The sequence below is a fragment of the Phyllobates terribilis genome, unplaced genomic scaffold (assembly GCF_046119375.1).
Source record: "Phyllobates terribilis strain yellow unplaced genomic scaffold, ASM4611937v1 Scaffold_7__3_contigs__length_470593459, whole genome shotgun sequence".
NCBI classification, from domain to species: domain Eukaryota; kingdom Metazoa; phylum Chordata; class Amphibia; order Anura; family Dendrobatidae; genus Phyllobates; species Phyllobates terribilis.
The window spans coordinates 385,158,576-385,183,013 of NW_027362767.1; the positions used below are offsets into that span (position 1 = coordinate 385,158,576).

A 24,438-nucleotide genomic window follows, 5' to 3' on the forward strand; every position below is an offset into this window, starting at 1 on the left:
CCTTCCAGGTGCCCCAGGCCTGGCCGCAAGGCCTGGGCAACCCGGGCGCCACCACCACCGCGCCCGCACCCGTAAAACCAAGGGTGCCGCGTCTGGGAGAGGACTTGTTTGCCCAGCACACGTGGCCGGACGGGCAGCCTTTCATCTGGCCCCAGAGATATTATGAACTGGAGCACCAGAGGAGAGTTGGGGCCATGTGTGCACCCCTGATTCCGGCTCCGAAGCCCGTGATAAGGATCTCGCCCCCGCTTGAAGAGACCCAATTTGAATGGGACCCCACCGGAGAAGACCTAATGGGGTTCACTCAAGAAACCAGGGCAGCTGCAGCGGAGCGTGCTGCGTGCTGCCGACAGCAGCTCGAGGAGTTTGCGAGGGAGCGGAGAGAGAGGCGGGTCCGGGAACAACAGGCCCAAATAAGGAGCGCCGAGCAGAAGAGCCGAACCAGGAGGGACCCCCGTGCAGCGCACAGTCCCCGCACCACCGGGACTGTAATTAAGTTCAACATGCAGCATGGGTGGGGCTTCATCAGAGACCACAACACCCCCGGCGACGTCTTTGTCACGCGCAGAGATGTGGAGTCCCATCTGCCGGAGGGGCACAGAGGTCGTGACCTTTATATCGGGGACGAGGTCACCTTTACCCGGCACAAGTGTGCCAAAGGACCTTACGCCCTCCATGTGCATCGCCTGACAGAGGAGGAGCTGCGATGTGAGGAGGAAGAGCAAGAGGATCCGGACGGGTCTGAAGCTGAGATCCCCAAAGAAGGAGCAGGAGGAAGACGTTGTTGAGTACAGCGGAGTAGGTGCTGTAAATAGTTACCCGATTGGGACCAGCTGAGTGAACTGTTTACCCGTTTACCCTTAATCCCACAGGCTGAGGACTGTGAGCAGCCATTCCCTTTCCCTCCTTAACTGGCCGAGGACTGAGAGCGGCCATAATCCCTGTATATAGTTGCGCGTCCTAAAGCGCCCCCTACCGGTTTTATAGGGAAAACCAGTTTTCCAGAGAGACTGTCGCACTTTACCCGGTCACGCGTTGCACAGTGACCGGAGGAGGGAAACAAGAGACGACGAGAATGTTTTATCTGAAAAGTTTTATATATATATAATGTTTTATATGTTTTATATGTTATGCAAAAATTTGTATGTTTTGGTGTTATGTCTTACAGCCCGAGGACGTGCTGTGATTTACCAGGGGGGAATGTAGCACCCTAAGGATTCGGCTGCTACAGGGGTATTGCACCTCAACCCAGAGGTGTGATATTCCACTCCCGGGTAAGGATGGAGTGTGGAACTGAGCTCGGTAGGCTGCATGCACTACATACATCCCATTTCCGAGGAACAGGCCGACGGTACTCCCACTTAGAAATGTGCAGGTACGACCGAGTCTGTTCCTGGCTGGAGTGGGAGGGGGGTGGAATATCCCAAGTAGTGTAGGGGCAGATAGGGGGAGCAGCCTGGGTAAAGATAGGAGCTCATTGGGTGCTGGTCACCTGAGCTCACACATAGAGGGTGTATATAAGGTGGGCACCAACTAAGAACAGGGTCAGTTGCAGAGAGAAAGTCAGCGAGCGGAGGAGAAGAGAGACCCAGAGTGAGAGAGGAGAGAGAGAGACCCAGAGGGGGAAACAGAAGAAAGGACTCTAAGACCCCAAATTAAATCCCCGGGTGAAGAGTCGGCGCAGGGTACCGGAACCCAAGCTGGTGGGGGCAAAAACACACCCCAGCCAGAGACCGGAGGCCGTGGGCAGCGTTTGCCACGGCCACCCACCACATCCACCACGAAGGCACACCACGTGGAGGGTCAGGGAACCCAAGGCCAAGGGTCTCCCAGCAGAAGGCCCGAGGGAGCTGGACCTGGGTGGATCTCTGGTGGGGACGGCCAGAGGAAAGGACAGAAGGAGAGCTCAGGGTCACGCTCCGGACTTATTTGGGGGTTGGCTGGATCCAGAACCTGGTGGACGCAGCACGGCTCGGGAGGTCACTCGAAGCTGGAGTGACCGGAACATCAGCAGTGAGTAAACATCCTAAACTGCATAACCCGACTCTGTCTCTGATTGCCGTCTACACTGCATCACCACAACCCCCATCCTCTGCACCTGATCCCCCTGAGGCTATACCCCACCCGTTGGGGGTTATACCACCAAAAGCTGCACCTACACCATCAGCCTCAGCGGACCCTGCTGCAGCGGCGGCCATAGTGACCGCAATACAACGGGTGGCGTAGTCGACAATAAAGAACTTATAACATCTGTAGGACTGCCACATACAACTGAGTTTGACACCCTGGGCACGGACCGGGTCACAGCCACTCGGAAGACTACAACTCCCATCTGATCCGGCTCCGGATATTCCCCCTAAAGAATATGGCCCAGGGGGCGCGTCACACGGTGTACATAAAAAGCTGCCAATCAGTGGTGTGGGTGGGGCTATGCAAAACTCATCTCTATGGGGGATTACCCATCAGTAGGTTTATTAGTCCTCCAGTGATAAGCTCCTGCTGATAAAACAGTGATTTTATAAAAATTACAGCAAGCAGCTCAGTAAGTGACACATCATTAGAATCAGGGTCTCTGTCTCTCCATTATGCTGCTCTCAGAATAAGTGGCAAAATCCTGGTGACAGATTCCCTTTTTTTTTAAAAAAAAAAAAAGGCCACCACTATGGGGAGCACACTTCAATTGTAATATATACAGTAATCCCTGTGCAGAGAGCTCCCTCTAGTGGTGGCTGCAGGCGGACATATTTATATGACTTTGTGAAATGTGTTGCAATGAGCAAGCGCTCACCATTTGTGTGGGTCTGTCTGAGAATATTGTATTCCCCTCTAGCTGTCCGGAGACTATTGGGTGTCCGATGTTTTTCCTTCCAGCTTTCTTTTGCTGTTTGACTCTTTTGCGTTTCAAGGTGCTTCGTCAGTAACATGGCCATCTTGTCCTTTTTTGCTAAGCCTTTCCTCTGCAGAATTGACTGGAGCTCCTGTACACTGAACACATCAGTATAGACCATTAGTAAACCAATTATTATCCTGGTGCAAGTGCTATACCATTAATAATCTGTGAATTGAATAAACAGCAATAAAACATCACTTACACAAGTTCTATCCTGAGCATAGCCCTCTGCTGTAAGTGCATCGCAATACAATATATTAATGTTATCTCATGCCATTCTGTGCTGGTAAACGTCATTCTATATCTGTAGAAGAGGCATGTTTTTATTGTTACTTAATATATTATACATTTCTGGTCGCATGCTCTCATCACTAGGTGGAGCTCACTGCATGGGGATTTAAACTAATGAAAGTATATACAGTACAGACCAAAAGTTTGGACACACCTTCTCATTTAAAGATTTTTCTGTATTTTCATGACTATGAAAATTGTACATTCACACTGAAGGCATCAAAACTATGAATTAACACATGTGGAATTATATACTTAACAAAAAAGTGTGAAACAACTGAAAATATGTTTTATATTCTAGGTTCTTCAAAGTAGCCACCTTTTGCTTTGATGACTGCTTTGCACACTCTTGGCATTCTCTTAATGAGCTTCAAAGCTTCAAGAGGTAGTCACCGGAAATGGTTTTCACTTCACAGGTGAGCCCTGTCAGGTTTAATAAGTGGGATTTCTTGCCTTATAAATGGGGTTGGGACCATCAGTTGTATTGTGCAGAAGGCAGGTGGATACACAGCTGATAGTCCTACTGAATAAACTGTTAGAATTTGTATTATGGCAAGAAAAAAGCAGCTAAGTAAAGAAAAACGAGTGGCCATCATTACTTTAAGAAATGAAGGTCAGTCAGTGCAAAAAATTGGGAAAACTTTGAAAGTGTCCCCAAGTGCAGTTGCAAAAACCATCAAGTGCTACAAAGAAACTGGCTCACATGAGGACCGCCCCAGGAAAGGAAGACCAAGAGTCACCTCTGCTTCTGAGGATAAGTTTATCCGAGTCACCAGCCTCAGAAATCGCAGGTTAACAGCAGCTCAGATTAGAGACCAGGTCAATGCCACACAGAGTTCTAGCAGCAGACACATCTCTTCAACAACTGTTCAGAGGAGACTTTGTGCAGCAGGCCTTCATGGTAAAATAGCTGCTAGGAAACCACTGCTAAGGACAGGCAACAAGCAGAAGAGACTTGTTTGGGCTAAAGAACACAAGGAATAGACATTAGACCAGTGGAAATCTGTGCTTTGGTCTGATGAGTCCAAATTTGAGATCTTTGGTTCCAACCACCGTGTCTTTGTGCAACGCAGAAAAGGTGAACGGATGGACTCTACATGCCTGGTTCCCACCGTGAAGCATGGAGGAGGAGGTGTGATGGTGTGGGGGTGCTTTGCTGGTGACACTGTTGGGGATTTATTCAAAATTGAAGGCATACTGAACCAGCATGGCTACCACAGCATCTTGCAGCGGCATGCTATTCCATCCGGTTTGCGTTTAGTTGGACCATCATTTATTTTTCAACAGGACAATGACCCCAAACACACCTCCAGGCTGTGTAAGGGCTATTTGACCAAGAGGGAGAGTGATGGGGTGCTACGCCAGATGACCTGGCCTCCACAGTCACCAGACCTGAACCCAATCGAGATGGTTTGGGGTGAGCTGGACCGCAGAGTGAAGGCAAAAGGGCCAACAAGTGCTAAGCATCTCTGGGAACTCCTTCAAGATTGTTGGAAGACCATTTCCGGTGACTACCTCTTGAAGCTCATCAAGAGACTGCCAAGAGTGTGCAAAGCAGTCATCAAAGCAAAAGGTGGCTACTTTGAAGAACCTAGAATATAAGACATATTGTAGCGCTGGCGTCCCTGCCCTCTGCTAGGCAGGGACGCTGCTCCCCTCACCGCTCTGCTCCGTGCCCGGCGTCCTCTCCCCGCTCTGCTGTCAGCGCGCGCTCCTGCCCGGCGTCCTCTCCTCGCTCTGCTGTCAGCGCGCGCTCCGTCCCGGCGTCCTCCTCCTGCTCTGCTCTCGGCGCGCGCTCCTTCCCGGCCCCTGTGCTTAGGGCGCGCGCGCGCGCGCTCCCCTCCTCTTAAAGGGGCCGCGCGCGCCGCCCTAAAGAGTCCCCGGCCAATGGCCGGAGGACTTCATCATATAAAAGGCACCTCCTCCAAAATGGAGGTGCCCGAGCAATGTTGTTTGCACCTGTGTCTCACCTGTGCTTCAGCCCTCAGGTCCCGTTGCCAGTTACCTGCCAGTTACCTGCCAGTTACCTGCCAGTTACCTGCCTGATTCCTGCCAGTTACCTGCCTGATTCCTGCCTGAATACTTGTTACCTGTCTGCCAGTCTGAGGTCCGACGGTCTGCCTTACTACTCCTGTCAGTCTGTCTAAGGACCAGCCTGCCCGCTCACCTGGGAGCGCATATCAGCTACCTGCCAGCTTGCCTGAGGTCCGACGGTCTGCCTTACTACTCCGGTCAGTCTGTCTATGGACCAGCTTGCCCGCTCACCTGGGAGCGCTTCTCCGTTACCTGCCTGCTTGCCAGCCCGGAGGCTCCGTTGTCACGTGCTGTGACCACCAGCTATCCCAGAGACTCTTGCCCGCTCACCTGGGAGCGCTTCTCCGTTACCTGCCTGCCTGCCAGCCCGGAGGCTCCGCCGTCACGTGCCGTGACCACCTGCTATTCCAGAGACTCTCGCTTGCTCACCTGGGAGCACCCATCTACCATCTGCCTGCTAGCCTACCCGGAGGCCCTGCCATCACAGGTCGTACCTACCCCTTACCCAGAGACTGCCCTGATCACTTGCCGTATCTCCCTGTCCGTTCACCCAGAGACTGCCCTGATCTCTTGCCGTATCTCCCTGTCCGTTCATCCAGAGACTGCCACCCGCTCCCTTACAAGGGCCGCCCCCTTGTATAGTAGCTCAGAGGTTCCGCCTCCCGGACCCGTTACAGTTCGCTTCGGAGGCGACTCCGTCCTGGCTCGGGGCTTCATAAATCAGTGCACCCTGCATTTTGAACTATTATCCCACCAGTTTAACTCCGACCGAGCCAAAATTGCCTTTATCATGTCCCATCTCACCGGGGAGGCCCTGGCCTGGCTAAATCCTCTATGGGAGAGAGGAGATCCCCTGGTGTCCGACTTGCCTGCCTTTCTCATGGCTTTCCGGAAAGCCTTCGACGAACCCGGACGGAGGACCTCATCCGCATCTTCTCTGCTTCGCCTCCGTCAGGGAAGCCTCACCGTGGGCCAATATGCCATACGGTTCCGTACCCTTGCCTCGGAGCTGGCCTGGGATAACGAAGCCCTGGTATCCGTCTTCTGGGAGGGTCTGTCCGGCCGTATTAAAGATGAACTTGCTGGTCGGGACATTCCTACCACTCTCGATGATCTAATAACCCTTGCCACCCGGATTGACCTACGGTTCCAGGAGCGTGCCAAAGAGGTCACCCGTGAGAGAAGGATTCCACGTCTAGCTCCTACTTTCCAGGAACCCGTCATTCCTTCCGTTTCTCCACAGGTACACTCTCCTGAGCCTATGCAGGTCGACCAGACCAAGATGGTCAAATCCCGTCAGGATTTCCGCCGTGCCGAGGGGAGCTGCTTCTACTGTGGCAGTAAGGAGCATCTGATCCGTGCCTGCCCGGAGAGGTCGGGAGAACGCCTATATCTAGGTTCACTCAGAGGGGTCGATCTAGACAAAAATAAATCCTCTCCATCCCTGCTGTTGTCAGTCTCAATCATCTGCGGGGAGAATCGTTATTCCGAACTAGCCCAACTTGACTCTGGAGCAGCCGGAAATCTTATTTCACAGTCCCTGGTGGAGAAATTCCGCATCCCCACCAAACCTCTGGCTGTACCCTTGTCTGTTGTTGCCGTGGATGGGGGCCTCTTACCTCGCCCCATCCAATTCATCACCGAATCCATTACTCTGCAGGTGGGAATGCTGCATTCAGAGAGTATCTCCTTTCACGTTCTGCCTGGTCTCCCTCACGCCCTCTTGCTAGGTCTGCCTTGGCTCCAGAGACATGCACCCGTGCTTGACTGGCAAACCGGAGAAGTCCTTCACTGGGGACAGGCCTGTCATAAAACCTGCCTGGTTCCCGTCCATTCCGTCCGTCCCTCTCCTATCCCAGCTAATCTACCTGGACTTCCGATTCCTTATTGGTCTAGTGCTGATGTCTTTGTTAAGGAGGAGGCAGAGACATCACCACCTCATAGACCATGTGACTGCCCCATTGATCCCGCCAGAGTAATGCAGGTGGCTCCCATGAGTCTAAATTGTCTCCCTCCTGGTAAGACGTTCGTATCGGTACCTGATCGGGAGAGAATCCTACACTGGGGTCATTCGTCTAAACTAGCTGACCACGCCGGTCGGAAAAAGACCCTCCAGCTTATTACCCGACACTACTGGTGGCCTAACCTGCACAAGGATGTTATGGACTTTGTTTCTGCCTGTGTGTCCTGCGCCCGCAACAAAGTTCCGAGACACCTGTCGGCCGGCCGCCTTCTTCCTCTGCCAGTACCTGCTGCCCCCTGGCAGCATTTAGCGATGGACCCTCCTCAATTCCGTCCTGGGGATAAAGTCTGGCTCTCGTCCAAATATGTCCGACTCAAGATCCCTTCCTATAAGTTAGGGTCTCGGTTCATCGGCCCACTGGTGGTCATCGGTCAGATCAACCCGGTAGCCTATAAATTGAAACTCCCGGCCAACTTACGGATCCCTAACTCCTTCCATGTATCTCTCCTCAAACCTGTGGTACTTAACTCTTTTTCTAAGTCTACAGGTACGCCTCCTGCTCTGGTTTCTGCTGAGGACAAGTTTGAGGTAGAGAACATTCTTGCCAGCAAAAGGGTAAGAGGAAAGACCTTTTTTCTGGTAGATTGGAGGGGGTTTGGTCCTGAGGAGAGAACGTGGGAGCCCCGGGAGAACATCCATGCCCCTCTCATCCTAGCTAAATTTCTGTCTGGCCTAAAAAAGGGGGGGCCTAAAGGGGGGGGTACTGTAGCGCTGGCGTCCCTGCCCTCTGCTAGGCAGGGACGCTGCTCCCCTCACCGCTCTGCTCCGTGCCCGGCGTCCTCTCCCCGCTCTGCTGTCAGCGCGCGCTCCTGCCCGGCGTCCTCTCCTCGCTCTGCTGTCAGCGCGCGCTCCGTCCCGGCGTCCTCCTCCTGCTCTGCTCTCGGCGCGCGCTCCTTCCCGGCCCCTGTGCTTAGGGCGCGCGCGCTCCCCTCCTCTTAAAGGGGCCGCGCGCGCCGCCCTAAAGAGTCCCCGGCCAATGGCCGGAGGACTTCATCATATAAAAGGCACCTCCTCCAAAATGGAGGTGCCCGAGCAATGTTGTTTGCACCTGTGTCTCACCTGTGCTTCAGCCCTCAGGTCCCGTTGCCAGTTACCTGCCAGTTACCTGCCAGTTACCTGCCAGTTACCTGCCTGATTCCTGCCAGTTACCTGCCTGATTCCTGCCTGAATACTTGTTACCTGTCTGCCAGTCTGAGGTCCGACGGTCTGCCTTACTACTCCTGTCAGTCTGTCTAAGGACCAGCCTGCCCGCTCACCTGGGAGCGCATATCAGCTACCTGCCAGCTTGCCTGAGGTCCGACGGTCTGCCTTACTACTCCGGTCAGTCTGTCTATGGACCAGCTTGCCCGCTCACCTGGGAGCGCTTCTCCGTTACCTGCCTGCTTGCCAGCCCGGAGGCTCCGTTGTCACGTGCTGTGACCACCAGCTATCCCAGAGACTCTTGCCCGCTCACCTGGGAGCGCTTCTCCGTTACCTGCCTGCCTGCCAGCCCGGAGGCTCCGCCGTCACGTGCCGTGACCACCTGCTATTCCAGAGACTCTCGCTTGCTCACCTGGGAGCACCCATCTACCATCTGCCTGCTAGCCTACCCGGAGGCTCTGCCATCACAGGTCGTACCTACCCCTTACCCAGAGACTGCCCTGATCACTTGCCGTATCTCCCTGTCCGTTCATCCAGAGACTGCCACCCGCTCCCTTACAAGGGCCGCCCCCTTGTATAGTAGCTCAGAGGTTCCGCCTCCCGGACCCGTTACACATATTTTCAGTTGTTTCACACTTTTTTGTTAAGTATATAATTCCACATGTGTTAATTCATAGTTTTGATGCCTTCAGTGTGAATGTACAATTTTCATAGTCAAGAAAATACAGAAAAATCTTTAAATGAGAAGGTGTGTCCAAACTTTTGGTCTGTACTGTATATATATACATATATATATATATATTAATATATGTGTATATATATATATATATATATATATATATATATATATATATACATGCAGTGAGCTCCCCCTGGTGGTGGCTGCATGGCAAGCAAGGGAAGTAGTACATTACAGACCCCATAGTAGTGGCATACTGTTCCTCTATGCACCCACAGTATATAGAAATAGTCTATATGAAAAATAGTCACTAATGTTCTATAGAGATATCCCAAAACTAATTGATCCATTTTTAACTACAAAAAAGCATTTTCAGGTTTCCAAATTACAACTGAAATGGTTGCAAAAATATCACATAGCTCCGTCTGACGCCATAGTTAATTATTTTTAATTTAAGAAGCGCTCCTCCTCCCATCAAAGTTTTTATCCTTTTAATATATTGTAGTGATCATATTATATGGCACTGTGTACTTACAATTGTTCATTTTGCCTTTCTACCCAGTTAATTCTTCTCTTTTCTCTGCTCTATGTAGAAACAGGAAGTCTCTGTTCCCTGCATTTATCATTCCCCTCTTCAACTCTTGACACAGCTGCTCCCTCCTCCCCCCTGCTAGGGACTTATGCAGTGACTTATGACTCATGCAGGGAAAATTGACCTCCTGTTTCTACATAAAGCTTAGAAGGATTCAGCTAGTCAGTTTTTAATCATGTGATGTCATAGACCTAATGGAAAAGAGAAGAATTAACTGGGTAGAAAGTCAAAATGAGCAATTGTAAGTACACAGCGCTGTATAATATGATGACTGCAATATATTAAGAGGATAAAAACTTCGATGTGAGTGCTTCTTTAAAGTCCTAATGCACAGGACATGAATTTCTGGTTGCCTCAAGCCACCACTAGAGGGAGCATGGGAGCTTGCCGAATACTGTGTTAGTGATTTTACAGTATGCGGAATGCTCCAATGCTCCCTCTAGTGGCAGCAGGCAACCAGAATTTTATATTTCTGACATTTATGGCCTATTTTCAGGATAATCATAAATGGCACATAAGATTGGAGAGCATCTATCTCGAAAATGAGGCCTTGTTGCGCACTGTCTGAAATTACCTGTGGATTTGCCATAAAATAGATGCCCCTTTACACCATTGTTTGGCATAAAACTACAATTGGTCTTTTTCCATGTAATAATGCACTACTTTGGCAATCATAAAGTATCATTGAGCTCCTAAATGTTTAGACTTAGGATCCAGATGCACCCAAGGGATTTTTTTTTTATTCTAAGGTCATGCAGTTTAAATTGCACACTCATGCCCTGTGGCAAAATATATAATGAAGGGGAAGGGGAGAAGCCACTCAGTTGCCTGCCAAAATGCATCTAAGATTACCCCTCCCCTACATCTTCCTTATAAAGTGTTGAGACTCTGAACCACCATACATCCATACAAACAGATAGTTGCATTTGTGGCTCCAAATACAGGTGCATCTCACTAAATTATCAGATCATCAAAATGTTAAGTTATTTCAGTTCTTCAATACAAAAAGTGAAACTCCTATATTATATAGAGTCATTACACACAGAGTGATCTATTTCAAGTGTTTATTTCTGTTAATGTTGATGATTATGGCTTACAGCCAATGAAAACACAAAAGCCATTATCTCAGTAAATTAGAATAATTAACAAAAAAACAGCTGCTAAGGCTTCCTAAGCGTTTAAAAAGGTCCCTTAGTCTGTTTCAGTAGGCTCCACAATCATGGGGAAGACTGCTGACTTGACAGATGTCCAGAAGGCAGTCATTGACACACTCCACAAGGTCCCAGAGTCTGGAGGAAGAGTGGAGAGGCACACAATCCAAGCTGCTTGAGGTCTAGTGTGAAGTTTCCACAATCAGTGATGGTTTGCGGGGCCATGTCATCTGCTGGTGTAGGTTCACTGTGTTTTATCAAGACCAAAGTCAGCGCAGCCGTCTACCGGGACATTTTAGAGCACTTCATGCTTCCCTCTGCCAACAAGCTTTTTGGAGATGGAAATGTCATTCTCCAGCAGGACTTGTCACCCATCCACACTGCCAAAAGTACCAATACCTGGTTTACAAACAACAGTATCACTGTGCTTGATTGGCAGCAAACTCGCCTGACCTTAACCCCATAGAATCTATTATAGAGAATCTATGGGGTATTGTCAAGAGGAAGATGAGAGACACCAGACCCAACAATGCAGACGAGCTGAAGGCTGCGATCAAAGCCACCTGGGCTTCCATAACACCTCAGCAGTGCCACAGGCTGATCACCTCCATGCCACATTGATGCAGTAATTGATGCAAAAGGAGCCCGACCAAGTATTGAGGGCATTTACTGAACATACATTTCAGTAGGACAACATCTCAGATTTTAAAAACATTTTTCAAGCTGGTGTTATAAAGTATTCTAATTTACTGAGATAATGACTTTTGTGTTTTCATTGGCTGTAAGCCATAATCATCAACATTAACAGAAATAAACACTTGAAATAGATCACTCTGTGTGTAATGACTCTATATAATATAGGAGTTTCACTTTTTGTATTGAAGAACTGAAATAAATTAACTTTTTGATGATATTGTAATTTAGTGAGATGCACCTGTACTTCTGCAGCCATTCAATACTTCTGTAAAGACTCATCTGATATGTAGAAATGATGATGGACTCGGCAACGACTGGTTCAATCCTGCCACCTGCTGTTCAGAGGGAGTAAAATCAATGCTCTCCATCTGATGCCATGAATAATAAGATTTGGATGGAACCCCTGAAAGACCAATTCACTTTCTACAACATATTTTCTTAGAGCTCTGCATTATTTGGTTCCTCTTGGAATAAATGAATATATTGACAACTAAGTTTTATGCTTGTTAGCGTGTCATGTCCCCGATGATGGAGTGTGCAGGGTCAGACCCCAAAATGTTAACACTCAGCTGTCAATTTATTCATACATTCCAAGAGGAATAACAGAGGAACGGCACAGCACAGAAAACATCCTACTAAGTTGTTATTTCATGAGGAATACAAATATTTGATAACGCAAAAATGTCATTTTAATGAATGTGTGGTCAGATCGGCAGTAGAAGAAATGGAGCACATATTCCTTTATCCAATGTCCCTAGGTAACACCTCCTGTCAACTCTAATGTTTCCTCTGCAATTAGATAAGGACCTGTCTCTTATAAGTAGAAAGATTAGGGAAACTTTTCATTCCAAAATGATACCACCCGAAAATTGATATTCTGTTCATTGTACTGTAATACGATGTGGTGTGAAATTGGCAGTAAAACCGCTACATATGAACTTGGCTTAAAGGATAGCAAGACACTTACGTGAGCGGCTGCCAGTTTAGGGATGTGCTGCTCTTGGCTGAATAGTTCAGCACTGGGTCGTCTCCGGATTTCGGGGTGGTGATGGTGGGCACAGGGCTGGAGGAGTACACGGTGCTTGTAATGGTTGGCAGAGAAGAGGTGAGCGGTATCGGGTGTAACGTTACAGAGCTGAGATCTCCTGAGATAGCCGCTGCCTCGTCTCCTATACGGACAGGTGAAGAAATCGATACCTCTGCGAGAGGTGTGGAGCTGGTCATGAGCGGTGATGTTCTTCTTTCACAACGAGACCCTTTGTAGCCCACCTTACATGTACATTTCTGTGGTTTCCTGCAGACCCCTCTGTTTTTACATTTTGGGGTGCATATAACTGTTGCAAAAAAAAAAGCAGAAGTGGACAGGAATAAGATAGAGGGTCAGACTTTAAGACCCGTACACCAGTTTCCAGGTTTTTCAGAATTCTTACCTCTTGTACATGTCCCAGTATTAGGGGCCATGCTCCACCCTGGACAACACTGATCTCCGCAGAGGTTGGAACTAAAAAAGAGGGAAATGCAAATATCAATATCAGTAATTAAAGAGGTTGAGGAAGATTATAAAAGCATGGCTGGTTTATTCAAGAATCAGCACCACTCCAGTCTATAAGCTGCGTCTGGTATTGCAGATTAGTCGAATTCAAGTGAATGTAAAAGCTAAACACAATCTATGGATGCGAGTAAATCTGTTTATGTAAGAAAACAGCCATACATCTTTAATACATGTTAATCTATGCAAAAAAAATATATTTAAATAAATTGTAAATAAACCTTAGGATTCACCCCCGTTTTTTTTAAAACTGTCAATATATAGAACACATAAAAAATGCTGCCAAACTGTACTCATAACTACTATCTATATACTGTATATAATTGTCTTATCCCGTCTGTCTGTCTGTCTGTCTGTCTGTCTGTCCAGGAAATCCCGCGTCGCTCATTGGTCCGGCCGCTGTCTGTCCAGGAAATCCCGCGACGCTCATTGGTCCGGCCGCTGTCTGTCCAGGAAATCCCGCGTCGCTCATTGGTCCGGCCGCTGTCTGTCCAGGAAATCCCGCGACGCTCATTGGTCCGGCCGCGGCCAATGATCGACGCGGGATTTCAGAAAAAAGATGGCGGACGTTAGCGGCTCATCTGCCGCACGGCGGTCAGCGGCGAGGCAGCCTGGAGATGAGCGGCGCTAGCAGCAGAACTACCTCGTCCGGCGGCGCCGCTGACCTCCATGCAGCTAACGTCGGGAGATCAGTGGCTTGGCCCGCTGATCTCCCGACGGCAAGTGTGAACGGAGGACCGGGGAGCTGCGCCGCTGGTTGGGATGCTTCTGCTGCGAGCAGCCGCTCATCTCCCAGCTGCTCGCAGCGGAAGTACCCGCACAGGCAGCGCCGCTCCCCGGTCCTCACTAATATGATGCTGATTGGTCGCGGCCGCCGGCCTCGACCAATCAGCGATCTGGGCGCCAAGTTTAAACACCACTCTGCTGATTGGTCGCGGCTGCTGCCCGTGACCAATCAGCGATTTGGGCGCCAAATTTAAACTCGCTCACCAGTACTCAGTACCACGGCTCGCTGATTGGTCGCGGCCGTCGGCCGCGACCAATCAGCTATATGGGCGGCAAATTTAGAGGCCGCTCTGCTGATTGGTCGCGACCGCCGGCCGCGACCAATCATAATTACATAGTTACATAGTTTATAAGGCCGAAAAAAAACAAGCGTCCATCCAGTTCAGCCTATTTCTTGTGCACTGCAGCTATTCCGCAGCGTTGATCCAGGGGAAGGCAAAAAAAAACCATGCGGTATAGGCCAATTTACATCATTGAGGTAAAATTCACTTCCCGACACCAATCTGGCAGTCAGATTAAATCCCTGGATTAATTAACTATCACTAAGCATAAGATGTAATTTTATTGTTCTCAAGAAAGGCGTCCAGGCCTCTCTTGAACTCATTAAGTGAGGTGGACATCACCACTTCCTCTCCCAGAGAGTTCCAGAGTCTCACGGCTCTGACCGTAAAGAATCCCCTTCTATGCTGGTGCAGGAACCTCCTTTCCTCCAGACGCATTGTGTGCCCCCTCATCTTTGTCACCATCCTTGGTATAAACAGGTCATGGGAGAGATCTCTGTACTGCCCCCTGATGTATTGATACATGTTTATGAGGTCTCCCCTAAGCCTTCTCTTTTCCAACGTAAATAGGCCTAATTTTGACAACCTCTCTGGGTATTCTAGTCCCTCCATTCCCTTTATTACCTTAGTCGCCCTCCTTTGTACCCTCTCTAGCTCCAATATGTCTTCCCTGAGCCCCGTAGCCCAGAACTGTGCACAATATTCTAAGTGCGGCCTTACCAGCGCTTTATACAGAGGAAGAACAATGTTCTCCTCATATGTCCCTATTCCTCTTCTGATGCATGCCATGACTCTATTTGCCTTCGCAGCTGCTGCCTGACACTGGGCACTCCAATTTAATTTGCTGTTAACCAAGACGCCCAGGTCCTTCTCCATGTCAGATTTCCCCAACGGTTTCCCATTTAATATGTCTGGGTGACTGCTGTTTTTCTTTCCCATGTGCATGACCTTACATTTATCGGCATTGAACCCCATTTGCCATTCTTTGGCCCAACTCCCCAATTTATCTAAATCCTCCTGTAGCTGTGCCCTATCCTCATCTGTATTAACTACTTTACAAAGTTTAGTATCATCTGCAAATATTGCTATTTTACTATGCAACCCTTCCACTAGATCATTAATAAATATATTAAATAATATATGGCCCAAGACAGACCCTTGAGGCACCCCGCTAGTAACCCTGACACCCCCTGAGCTTACTCCATTGATAACCACCCTCTGCTTTCTATCACTCAGCCAGCTATTTACCCACTTGCACACATTATCCCCCAGACCAAGCATTCTCATTTTATATACCAACCTTTTGTGTGGCACGGTATCAAACGCTTTGGAGAAGTCAAGGTCTACAACATCCACTGACTCTCCCCGGTCCAGCTGTGAGCTCACCTCCTCGTAGAAGGCGATCAGGTTTGTTTGGCAGGAGCGATCCCTCATGAATCCATGTTGATATGGAGTTAGACAGTTATTATCATTAAGATATTCTACAATAGCATCTCTAAGAAATCCTTCAAACAATTTACCCACAACAGACGTTAAGCTGACTGGTCTATAGTTCCCAGGGTCACTTTTAGACCCCTTTTTGAATATTGGTACCACATTTGCTTGGCGCCAGTCTAGTGGGACAGTCCCTGTCCATAAAGAGTGCTTGAATATAAGATACAGCGGTCTGTCTATCACATTACTTAATTCTTTTAGTACCCGGGGGTGTATGTCATCTGGGCCTGGTGACTTGTCTATTTTGATATTATTTAGGCGTTTCTGAACTTCCTCCTGGGTTAGGTGGGTGATATTTAGCGGAGGGTTTACTTTATCACTCTGCATTTCCTCCGATAAATTATTTTCTTTTGTGAAAACAGTGGAGAAGAAGCTATTGAGTAGGTTTGCTTTACCCTCATCGCCCTCTATGATTTTACCCAGGTTATTTTTCAATGGGCCAACTCCATCAGTTTTAATCCTTTTACTGTTTATATAGTTAAAGAACAGTTTGGGATTCGTTTTACTTTCCTTGGCAATTAGTCTCTCTGTCTCCTCTTTTGCTATTCTTATTTGTTTCTTACAGATTTAGTTTTTTTCCCTATAAGATATTAGCGCTTCCTCGCTGCCTTCTTGTTTAAGTTTACCGAAAGCCCTTTTTTTGTTTTTCATTGCCCTCTTGACTTCCTTATTTAGCCACATTGGCTTCCTCCTATTCCTAGCCCTTTTAGTCCCATAAGGTATGTACCTTCTACAGTGACTATGTAGGACTGTTTTGAAAATTTCCCATTTCCTATCCGTGCTCCTATTACTAAAGATACTATCCCAGTCTATAAGGTGAAGGGCATCTCTTAGCTGATCAAACTTTGCCCTCCTGAAGTTCAGTGTTTTTGTGACTCCCTTGCTGGGCACCTACTGAAGCACATGTGGAATTGTATAATGTTGTGGTCACTATTTCCCAGGTGCCCCCCGACCTGCACCCCAGTTATTCTGTCTGGCCTGTTAGTTAATATTAAGTCTAAAAGGGCCGTCCCTCTAGTTGGTTCCTGCACAAGTTGTGACAAATAATTGTCTTTGATAATTGACAGAAACCTGTTTCCTTTCTGAGATCTACAGCTTTCGGTTTCCCAGTCTATATCGGGGTAGTTGAAGTCCCCCATAATAATCACCTTGTTATTTTTTGCTACTTCATCTATTTGTCTCATTAATAGACTTTCCGTGGCTTCTGCTATATTTGGTGGTTTATAACAGACTCCTATGATAATTTTATTATTGTTTTTTGCCCCATGTATCTCCACCCATAAGGACTCGACCTCCTCATTTCCCTCCCATACATCCTCCCGTATTGTAGGCTTTAGACACGTCTTTACATATAGACAGACTCCACCCCCTTTCCGATTTCTTCGATCCCTTCTAAACAGACTGCAACCCTGTAAGTTAACTGCCCAGTCATAGCTTTCATCTAACCATGCGATTTTGGCACCAAATTTAAACCCCGCTCTGCTGATTGATCGGGGTTGCCAGCCGCGACCAATCAGCATTATTGGCGCCAAATTTAAACACAGCTCTGCTCATTGGTCGCGGTCGCCGGCCACAACCAATCAGCATTATTTGCGCCAAATTTAAGCACCGCTCTGCTGATTGATCACGGTGGCCGGCCGCGACCAATCAGCGATTTTGCCGCCAAATTTAAACACGCTTTCCAGTCCTCACTAACACGGTTCGCTGATTGGTCGTGGCCGCCGCCCGCAACCAATCAGCAGTATTGGCGCCAAATTTAAACCCCGCTCTGCTGATTGGTCGCGGTCGCGACCAATCAGCAGTATTGGCGCCAAATTTAAACACTGCTCTGCTGATTGGTTGTGGCCGCGACCAATCAGCAGTATTGGCACCAAATTTAAACACCGCTTTGCTTATTGGTCGCGGTGGCCGGCCGCGACTAATCACCATTATTGGCGCCAAATTTAAACACCGCTCTGCTAATTGGTCACGTTTGCCGGCCGCAACCAATCAGCATTATTGGCACCAAATTTAAACCCCGCTCTGCTAATTGGTCACGTTTGCTGGCCGTGACCAATCAGTGATATAGGCGCTAAATTTAAACACCGCTTTGCTGATTGGTCGCGGTTGCAGGCCGCGACCAATCAGCGATTTTGGCGCCAAATTTAAACACCGCTCTGCTGATTGCGCCCCGTCGGCCGCATACATATTCTAGAACAGTGTTCCCCAACTCCAGTCCTCAAGGCCCACCAACAGGTCATGTTTTCAGGATTTCCTTAGTATTGCACAGGTGATGGAATTATTGCCTGTGCAGCTGATACAATTATCACCTTGGCCATACTGAGGAAATCCTGAAAACATGGCCTGTTGGTGGGCCTTGAGGACTGGAGTTGGGGAACACTGTTCTAGAATACCCAATGCGTTAGAATCAGGCCACCATCTAGTCACTATCTAAAATACATAAATAATGTTTCCAAACTATATGCATATCTACTGTCACTATATAGAATACATAGCTAATGCTGCCAAATGATATTAATAACTACTGTCACTATTTAGAATGCATAACTAATGCTGCCAAACTGTACTCATAGCTAATGTCAATATATAAAATACATAAATAATGCTGCCAAATTACACACATTACTACAAGTGCTTCTCACTAAATTATAATATCAAAAAGTTAATTTATTTCAGTTCAATACAAAAAGTGAAACTCCTATATTATATAGAGTCATTACAAACAGAGTGATCTATTTCAAGTGTTTATTTTTTGTTAATGTTGATGATTATGGCTTACAGCCAATGAAAACACAAAAGTCATTATCTCAGTAAATTAGAACAATTAACAAAAAACACCTGCAAATGTGTCACCCTACCTGGATGCCACAAGTGTAATAAAGCTGTGTCTGAGAGCAAGGGGGAGGTTCTCTGGTCAGGGGAACATTAGCATGCAATACCTCCTGTCTCAGGCCAGTAGGGGGAGCAGGCTGCCCCTATAAAAGCTGGTGCTGGGGGCAGGGTTGGGAGAACTGGATTGCCTGTCTCAGCTTTGAGACGTGTCCCAGAGTGGAGCAGGGACAGAAAGTTCATTGCACCTAAGAGGAAGTGTGGCAGTAGGAGAGAGCCACAAGCCAGAGACAAGAGGCGAAGAGAGCCTGTCTTGGCAGATAAAGACTTAACTTTACCAGACTTTGGTGTCTGAGGCTGGAAGGATTCCACGTCCCCCAGCAGAGAACCAGTCCGCAAGGGACTATACATTCCTTGGCCTGAGAACCCTGGAGGCCCTGCCACAACCGAAGGGACCAGTAAAGCCGTACAAGGCTGGGAGCAGAAAGGAACCCACGTCGCAGGCCATACAGGCGAGAACACACGGAAAGCTCGGAAACGTGGGCTGTTACCCTATCAGGAGGAGATAGCCAGAAGGAGCGTAGAAAGCACGGTAGGCCTACACCCTCACCCTGACCAGGGCCAATTTCCCCGTTGCTCTCAGACATCCAGGTCCCCTCCTAGCTGGGACTGTTTGTGGGTCAGTTTACCTGTTCTAGTAAAGACCCTGGACTGCAACCTGTTGTCTGTGTGCTCCTTGCTCCTCCAGCACTACCAGCACTGGAACTCCCACTACCATCACTCCCACCATCCATTATACTGCCCTGGGGCCGCACTCTTCCCGTGGGGAGTCACACTACCCTAGCTGCACACCTCATCAGCCCCAGCGGTCTGCGTGCAGCGGCGGTTCCTAATAACCGCAATCCACGGGTGGCGTAGTCGGACATAATCAACAACACGTAACGGACTACCACTGGCCTGACCACCCTGAGCCACGGAACCGGGTTGCCACTACTACTCCCATTGTTCCCCCTATTGCCCGGATCCGAGTGCCCCACGGCCCAGGGGGCGAGTCACAAAGGCTTCCTAAGAGTTTAAAAAGGTCCCTTAGTCTGTTTCAGTAGGCTCCACAATCATGGGGAAGACTGCTGACTTGACAGATGTCCAGAAGGCAGTCATTGACACACTCCACAAGGAGGGTAAGCCACAAAACGTCATTGCTAAAGAAGATGGCTGTTCAGTGCTGTATCCAAGCATATTAACGGAAAGTTGAGTGTTAGGAAAAAATGAGGTAGAAAAAGGTGCACAAGCAACCGGGATAACTGCCGCCTTGAAAGGATTGTTAAGAAAAGGCCATTCAAAAATTTGGGGGAGATTCACAAGGAGTGGACTGCTGCTGGAGTCATTGCTTCAAGAGCCACCACACACAGACGTATCCAGGACATGGGCTACAAGTGTCACATTCCTTGTGTCAAGCCACTCATGACTGTAACGGGTCCGGGAGGCGGAACCTCTGAGCTACTATACAAGGGGGCGGCCCTTGTAAGGGAGCGGGTGGCAGTCTCTGGATGAACGGACAGGGAGATACGGCAAGTGATCAGGGCAGTCTCTGGGTGAACGGACAGGGAGATACGGCAAGTGATCAGGGCAGTCTCTGGGTAAGGGGTAGGTACGACCTGTGATGGCAGAGCCTCCGGGTAGGCTAGCAGGCAGATGGTAGATGGGTGCTCCCAGGTGAGCAAGCGAGAGTCTCAGGAATAGCAGGTGGTCACGGCACGTGACGGCGGAGCCTCAGGGCAGGCAGGCAGGCAGGTAACGGAGAAGCGCTCCCAGGTGAGCGGGCAAGAGTCTCTGGAATAGCTGGTGGTCACCGCACGTGACAACGGGACCTCCGGGCTGGCAAGCAGGCAGGTAACGGAGATGCGCTCCCAGGTGAGCGGGCAAGAGTCTCTGAGATAGCTGGTGGTCACAGCACGTGACAACGGAGCCTCCGGGCTGGCAAGCAGGCAGGTAACGGAGAAGCGCTCCCAGGTGAGCGGGCAAGCTGGTCCATAGACAGACTGACCGGAGTAGTAAGGCAGACCGTCGGACCTCAGGCAAGCAGGCAGGTAGCTGATATGCGCTCCCAGGTGAGCGGGCAGGCTGGTCCTTTAGACAGACTGACAGGAGTAGTAAGGCAGACCGTCGGACCTCAGACTGGCAGACAGGTAACAAGTATTCAGGCAGGAATCAGGCAGGTAACTGGCAGGTAACTAGCAGGAAACTGGCAGGTAACTGGCAACGGGACCTGAGGGCTGAAGCACAGGTGAGACACAGGTGCAAACAACATTGCTCGGGCACCTCCATTTTGGAGGAGGTGCCTTTTATATGATGAAGTCCTCCGGCCATTGGCCGGGGACTCTTTAGGGCGGCGCGCGCGGCCCCTTTAAGAGGAGGGGAGCGCGCGCGCGCGCGCCCTAAGCACAGGGGCCGGGAAGGAGCGCGCGCCGAGAGCAGAGCAGGAGGAGGACGCCGGGACGGAGCGCGCGCTGACAGCAGAGCGGGGAGAGGACGCCGGGCACGGAGCAGAGCGGTGAGGGGAGCAGCGTCCCTGCCTAGCAGAGGGCAGGGACGCCAGCGCTACAGTACCCCCCCCTTTAGGCCCCCCCTTTTTTAGGCCAGACAGAAATTTAGCTAGGATGAGAGGGGCATGGATGTTCTCCCGGGGCTCCCACGTTCTCTCCTCAGGACCAAACCCCCTCCAATCTACCAGAAAAAAGGTCTTTCCTCTTACCCTTTTGCTGGCAAGAATATTCTCTACCTCAAACTTGTCCTCAGCAGAAACCAGAGCAGGAGGCGTACCTGTAGACTTAGAAAAAGAGTTAAGTACCACAGGTTTGAGGAGAGATACATGGAAGGAGTTAGGGATCCGTAAGTTGGCCGGGAGTTTCAATTTATAGGCTACCGGGTTGATCTGACCGATGACCACCAGTGGGCCGATGAACCGAGACCCTAACTTATAGGAAGGGATCTTGAGTCGGACATATTTGGACGAGAGCCAGACTTTATCCCCAGGACGGAATTGAGGAGGGTCCATCGCTAAATGCTGCCAGGGGGCAGCAGGTACTGGCAGAGGAAGAAGGCGGCCGGCCGACAGGTGTCTCGGAACTTTGTTGCGGGCGCAGGATACACAGGCAGAAACAAAGTCCATAACATCCTTGTGCAGGTTAGGCCACCAGTAGTGTCGGGTAATAAGCTGGAGGGTCTTTTTCCGACCGGCGTGGTCAGCTAGTTTAGACGAATGACCCCAGTGTAGGATTCTCTCCCGATCAGGTACCGATACGAACGTCTTACCAGGAGGGAGACAATTTAGACTCACGGGAGCCACCTGCATTACTCTGGCGGGATCGATGGGGCAGTCACATGGTCTATGAGGTGGTGATGTCTCTGCCTCCTCCTTAACAAAGACATCAGCACTAGACCAATAAGGAATCGGAAGTCCAGGTAGATTAGCTGGGATAGGAGAGGGACGGACGGAATGGACGGGAACCAGGCAGGTTTTATGACAGGCCTGTCCCCAGTGAAGGACTTCTCCGGTTTGCCAGTCAAGCACGGGTGCATGTCTCTGGAGCCAAGGCAGACCTAGCAAGAGGGCGTGAGGGAGACCAGGCAGAACGTGAAAGGAGATACTCTCTGAATGCAGCATTCCTACCTGCAGAGTAATGGATTCGGTGATGAATTGGATGGGGCGAGGTAAGAGGCCCCCATCCACGGCAACAACAGACAAGGGTACAGCCAGAGGTTTGGTGGGGATGCGGAATTTCTCCACCAGGGACTGTGAAATAAGATTTCCGGCTGCTCCAGAGTCAAGTTGGGCTAGTTCGGAATAACGATTCTCCCCGCAGATGATTGAGACTGACAACAGCAGGGATGGAGAGGATTTATTTTTGTCTAGATCGACCCCTCTGAGTGAACCTAGATACAGGCGTTCTCCCGACCTCTCCGGGCAGGCACGGATCAGATGCTCCTTACTGCCACAGTAGAAGCAGCTCCCCTCGGCACGGCGGAAATCCTGACGGGATTTGACCATCTTGGTCTGGTCGACCTGCATAGGCTCAGGAGAGTGTACCTGTGGAGAAACGGAAGGAATGACGGGTTCCTGGAAAGTAGGAGCTAGACGTGGAATCCTTCTCTCACGGGTGACCTCTTTGGCACGCTCCTGGAACCGTAGGTCAATCCGGGTGGCAAGGGTTATTAGATCATCGAGAGTGGTAGGAATGTCCCGACCAGCAAGTTCATCTTTAATACGGCCGGACAGACCCTCCCAGAAGACGGATACCAGGGCTTCGTTATCCCAGGCCAGCTCCGAGGCAAGGGTACGGAACCGTATGGCATATTGGCCCACGGTGAGGCTTCCCTGACGGAGGCGAAGCAGAGAAGATGCGGATGAGGTCCTCCGTCCGGGTTCGTCGAAGGCTTTCCGGAAAGCCATGAGAAAGGCAGGCAAGTCGGACACCAGGGGATCTCCTCTCTCCCATAGAGGATTTAGCCAGGCCAGGGCCTCCCCGGTGAGATGGGACATGATAAAGGCAATTTTGGCTCGGTCGGAGTTAAACTGGTGGGATAATAGTTCAAAATGCAGGGTGCACTGATTTATGAAGCCCCGAGCCAGGACGGAGTCGCCTCCGAAGCGAGGAGGTGCAGAGAGCCGGGGTCCGGAAAAGGATACCATGGTACTGGCGGAGGTTGTTGGTGGATCAGACAGAGTGTTCAGGCGAGTATTAACATTCCGCAGGTGACCCAGGATGGTCTCCTGTTGGGACCTCTGACGGGACAGTTCAAGACAGAGGTCCGAGAGCGAGGGAGCTTGGGTGCCACCGGGTTCCATGGCCCGAGCAAACTGTAACGGGTCCGGGAGGCGGAACCTCTGAGCTACTATACAAGGGGGCGGCCCTTGTAAGGGAGCGGGTGGCAGTCTCTGGATGAACGGACAGGGAGATACGGCAAGTGATCAGGGCAGTCTCTGGGTGAACGGACAGGGAGATACGGCAAGTGATCAGGGCAGTCTCTGGGTAAGGGGTAGGTACGACCTGTGATGGCAGAGCCTCCGGGTAGGCTAGCAGGCAGATGGTAGATGGGTGCTCCCAGGTGAGCAAGCGAGAGTCTCAGGAATAGCAGGTGGTCACGGCACGTGACGGCGGAGCCTCAGGGCAGGCAGGCAGGCAGGTAACGGAGAAGCGCTCCCAGGTGAGCGGGCAAGAGTCTCTGGAATAGCTGGTGGTCACCGCACGTGACAACGGGACCTCCGGGCTGGCAAGCAGGCAGGTAACGGAGATGCGCTCCCAGGTGAGCGGGCAAGAGTCTCTGAGATAGCTGGTGGTCACAGCACGTGACAACGGAGCCTCCGGGCTGGCAAGCAGGCAGGTAACGGAGAAGCGCTCCCAGGTGAGCGGGCAAGCTGGTCCATAGACAGACTGACCGGAGTAGTAAGGCAGACCGTCGGACCTCAGGCAAGCAGGCAGGTAGCTGATATGCGCTCTCAGGTGAGCGGGCAGGCTGGTCCTTTAGACAGACTGACAGGAGTAGTAAGGCAGACCGTCGGACCTCAGACTGGCAGACAGGTAACAAGTATTCAGGCAGGAATCAGGCAGGTAACTGGCAGGTAACTAGCAGGAAACTGGCAGGTAACTGGCAACGGGACCTGAGGGCTGAAGCACAGGTGAGACACAGGTGCAAACAACATTGCTCGGGCACCTCCATTTTGGAGGAGGTGCCTTTTATATGATGAAGTCCTCCGGCCATTGGCCGGGGACTCTTTAGGGCGGCGCGCGCGGCCCCTTTAAGAGGAGGGGAGCGCGCGCGCGCCCTAAGCACAGGGGCCGGGAAGGAGCGCGCGCCGAGAGCAGAGCAGGAGGAGGACGCCGGGACGGAGCGCGCGCTGACAGCAGAGCGGGGAGAGGACGCCGGGCACGGAGCAGAGCGGTGAGGGGAGCAGCGTCCCTGCCTAGCAGAGGGCAGGGACGCCAGCGCTACAATGACCAATAG

The 24,438-nt window shown here is 50.3% G+C and overlaps 1 protein-coding gene across 1 annotated transcript in view; it reads right to left on the reverse strand.

Moving 5' to 3' along the window:
* Positions 1-2,455: 2,455 nt before the first annotated feature.
* LOC141155529 (uncharacterized) overlaps positions 2,456-24,438 on the reverse strand; it is a 162,202-nt gene continuing 140,219 nt past the window's right edge. Inside the window, exons 2-5 of the mRNA XM_073642395.1 lie at positions 12,927-12,997; positions 12,464-12,830; positions 2,789-2,985; positions 2,456-2,496 (exon numbers count right to left, since the gene is read on the reverse strand). Coding sequence (XP_073498496.1) covers positions 2,456-2,496; positions 2,789-2,985; positions 12,464-12,830; positions 12,927-12,997 — 676 coding nt within the window. The remainder of the gene's footprint in view (positions 2,497-2,788; positions 2,986-12,463; positions 12,831-12,926; positions 12,998-24,438) is intronic.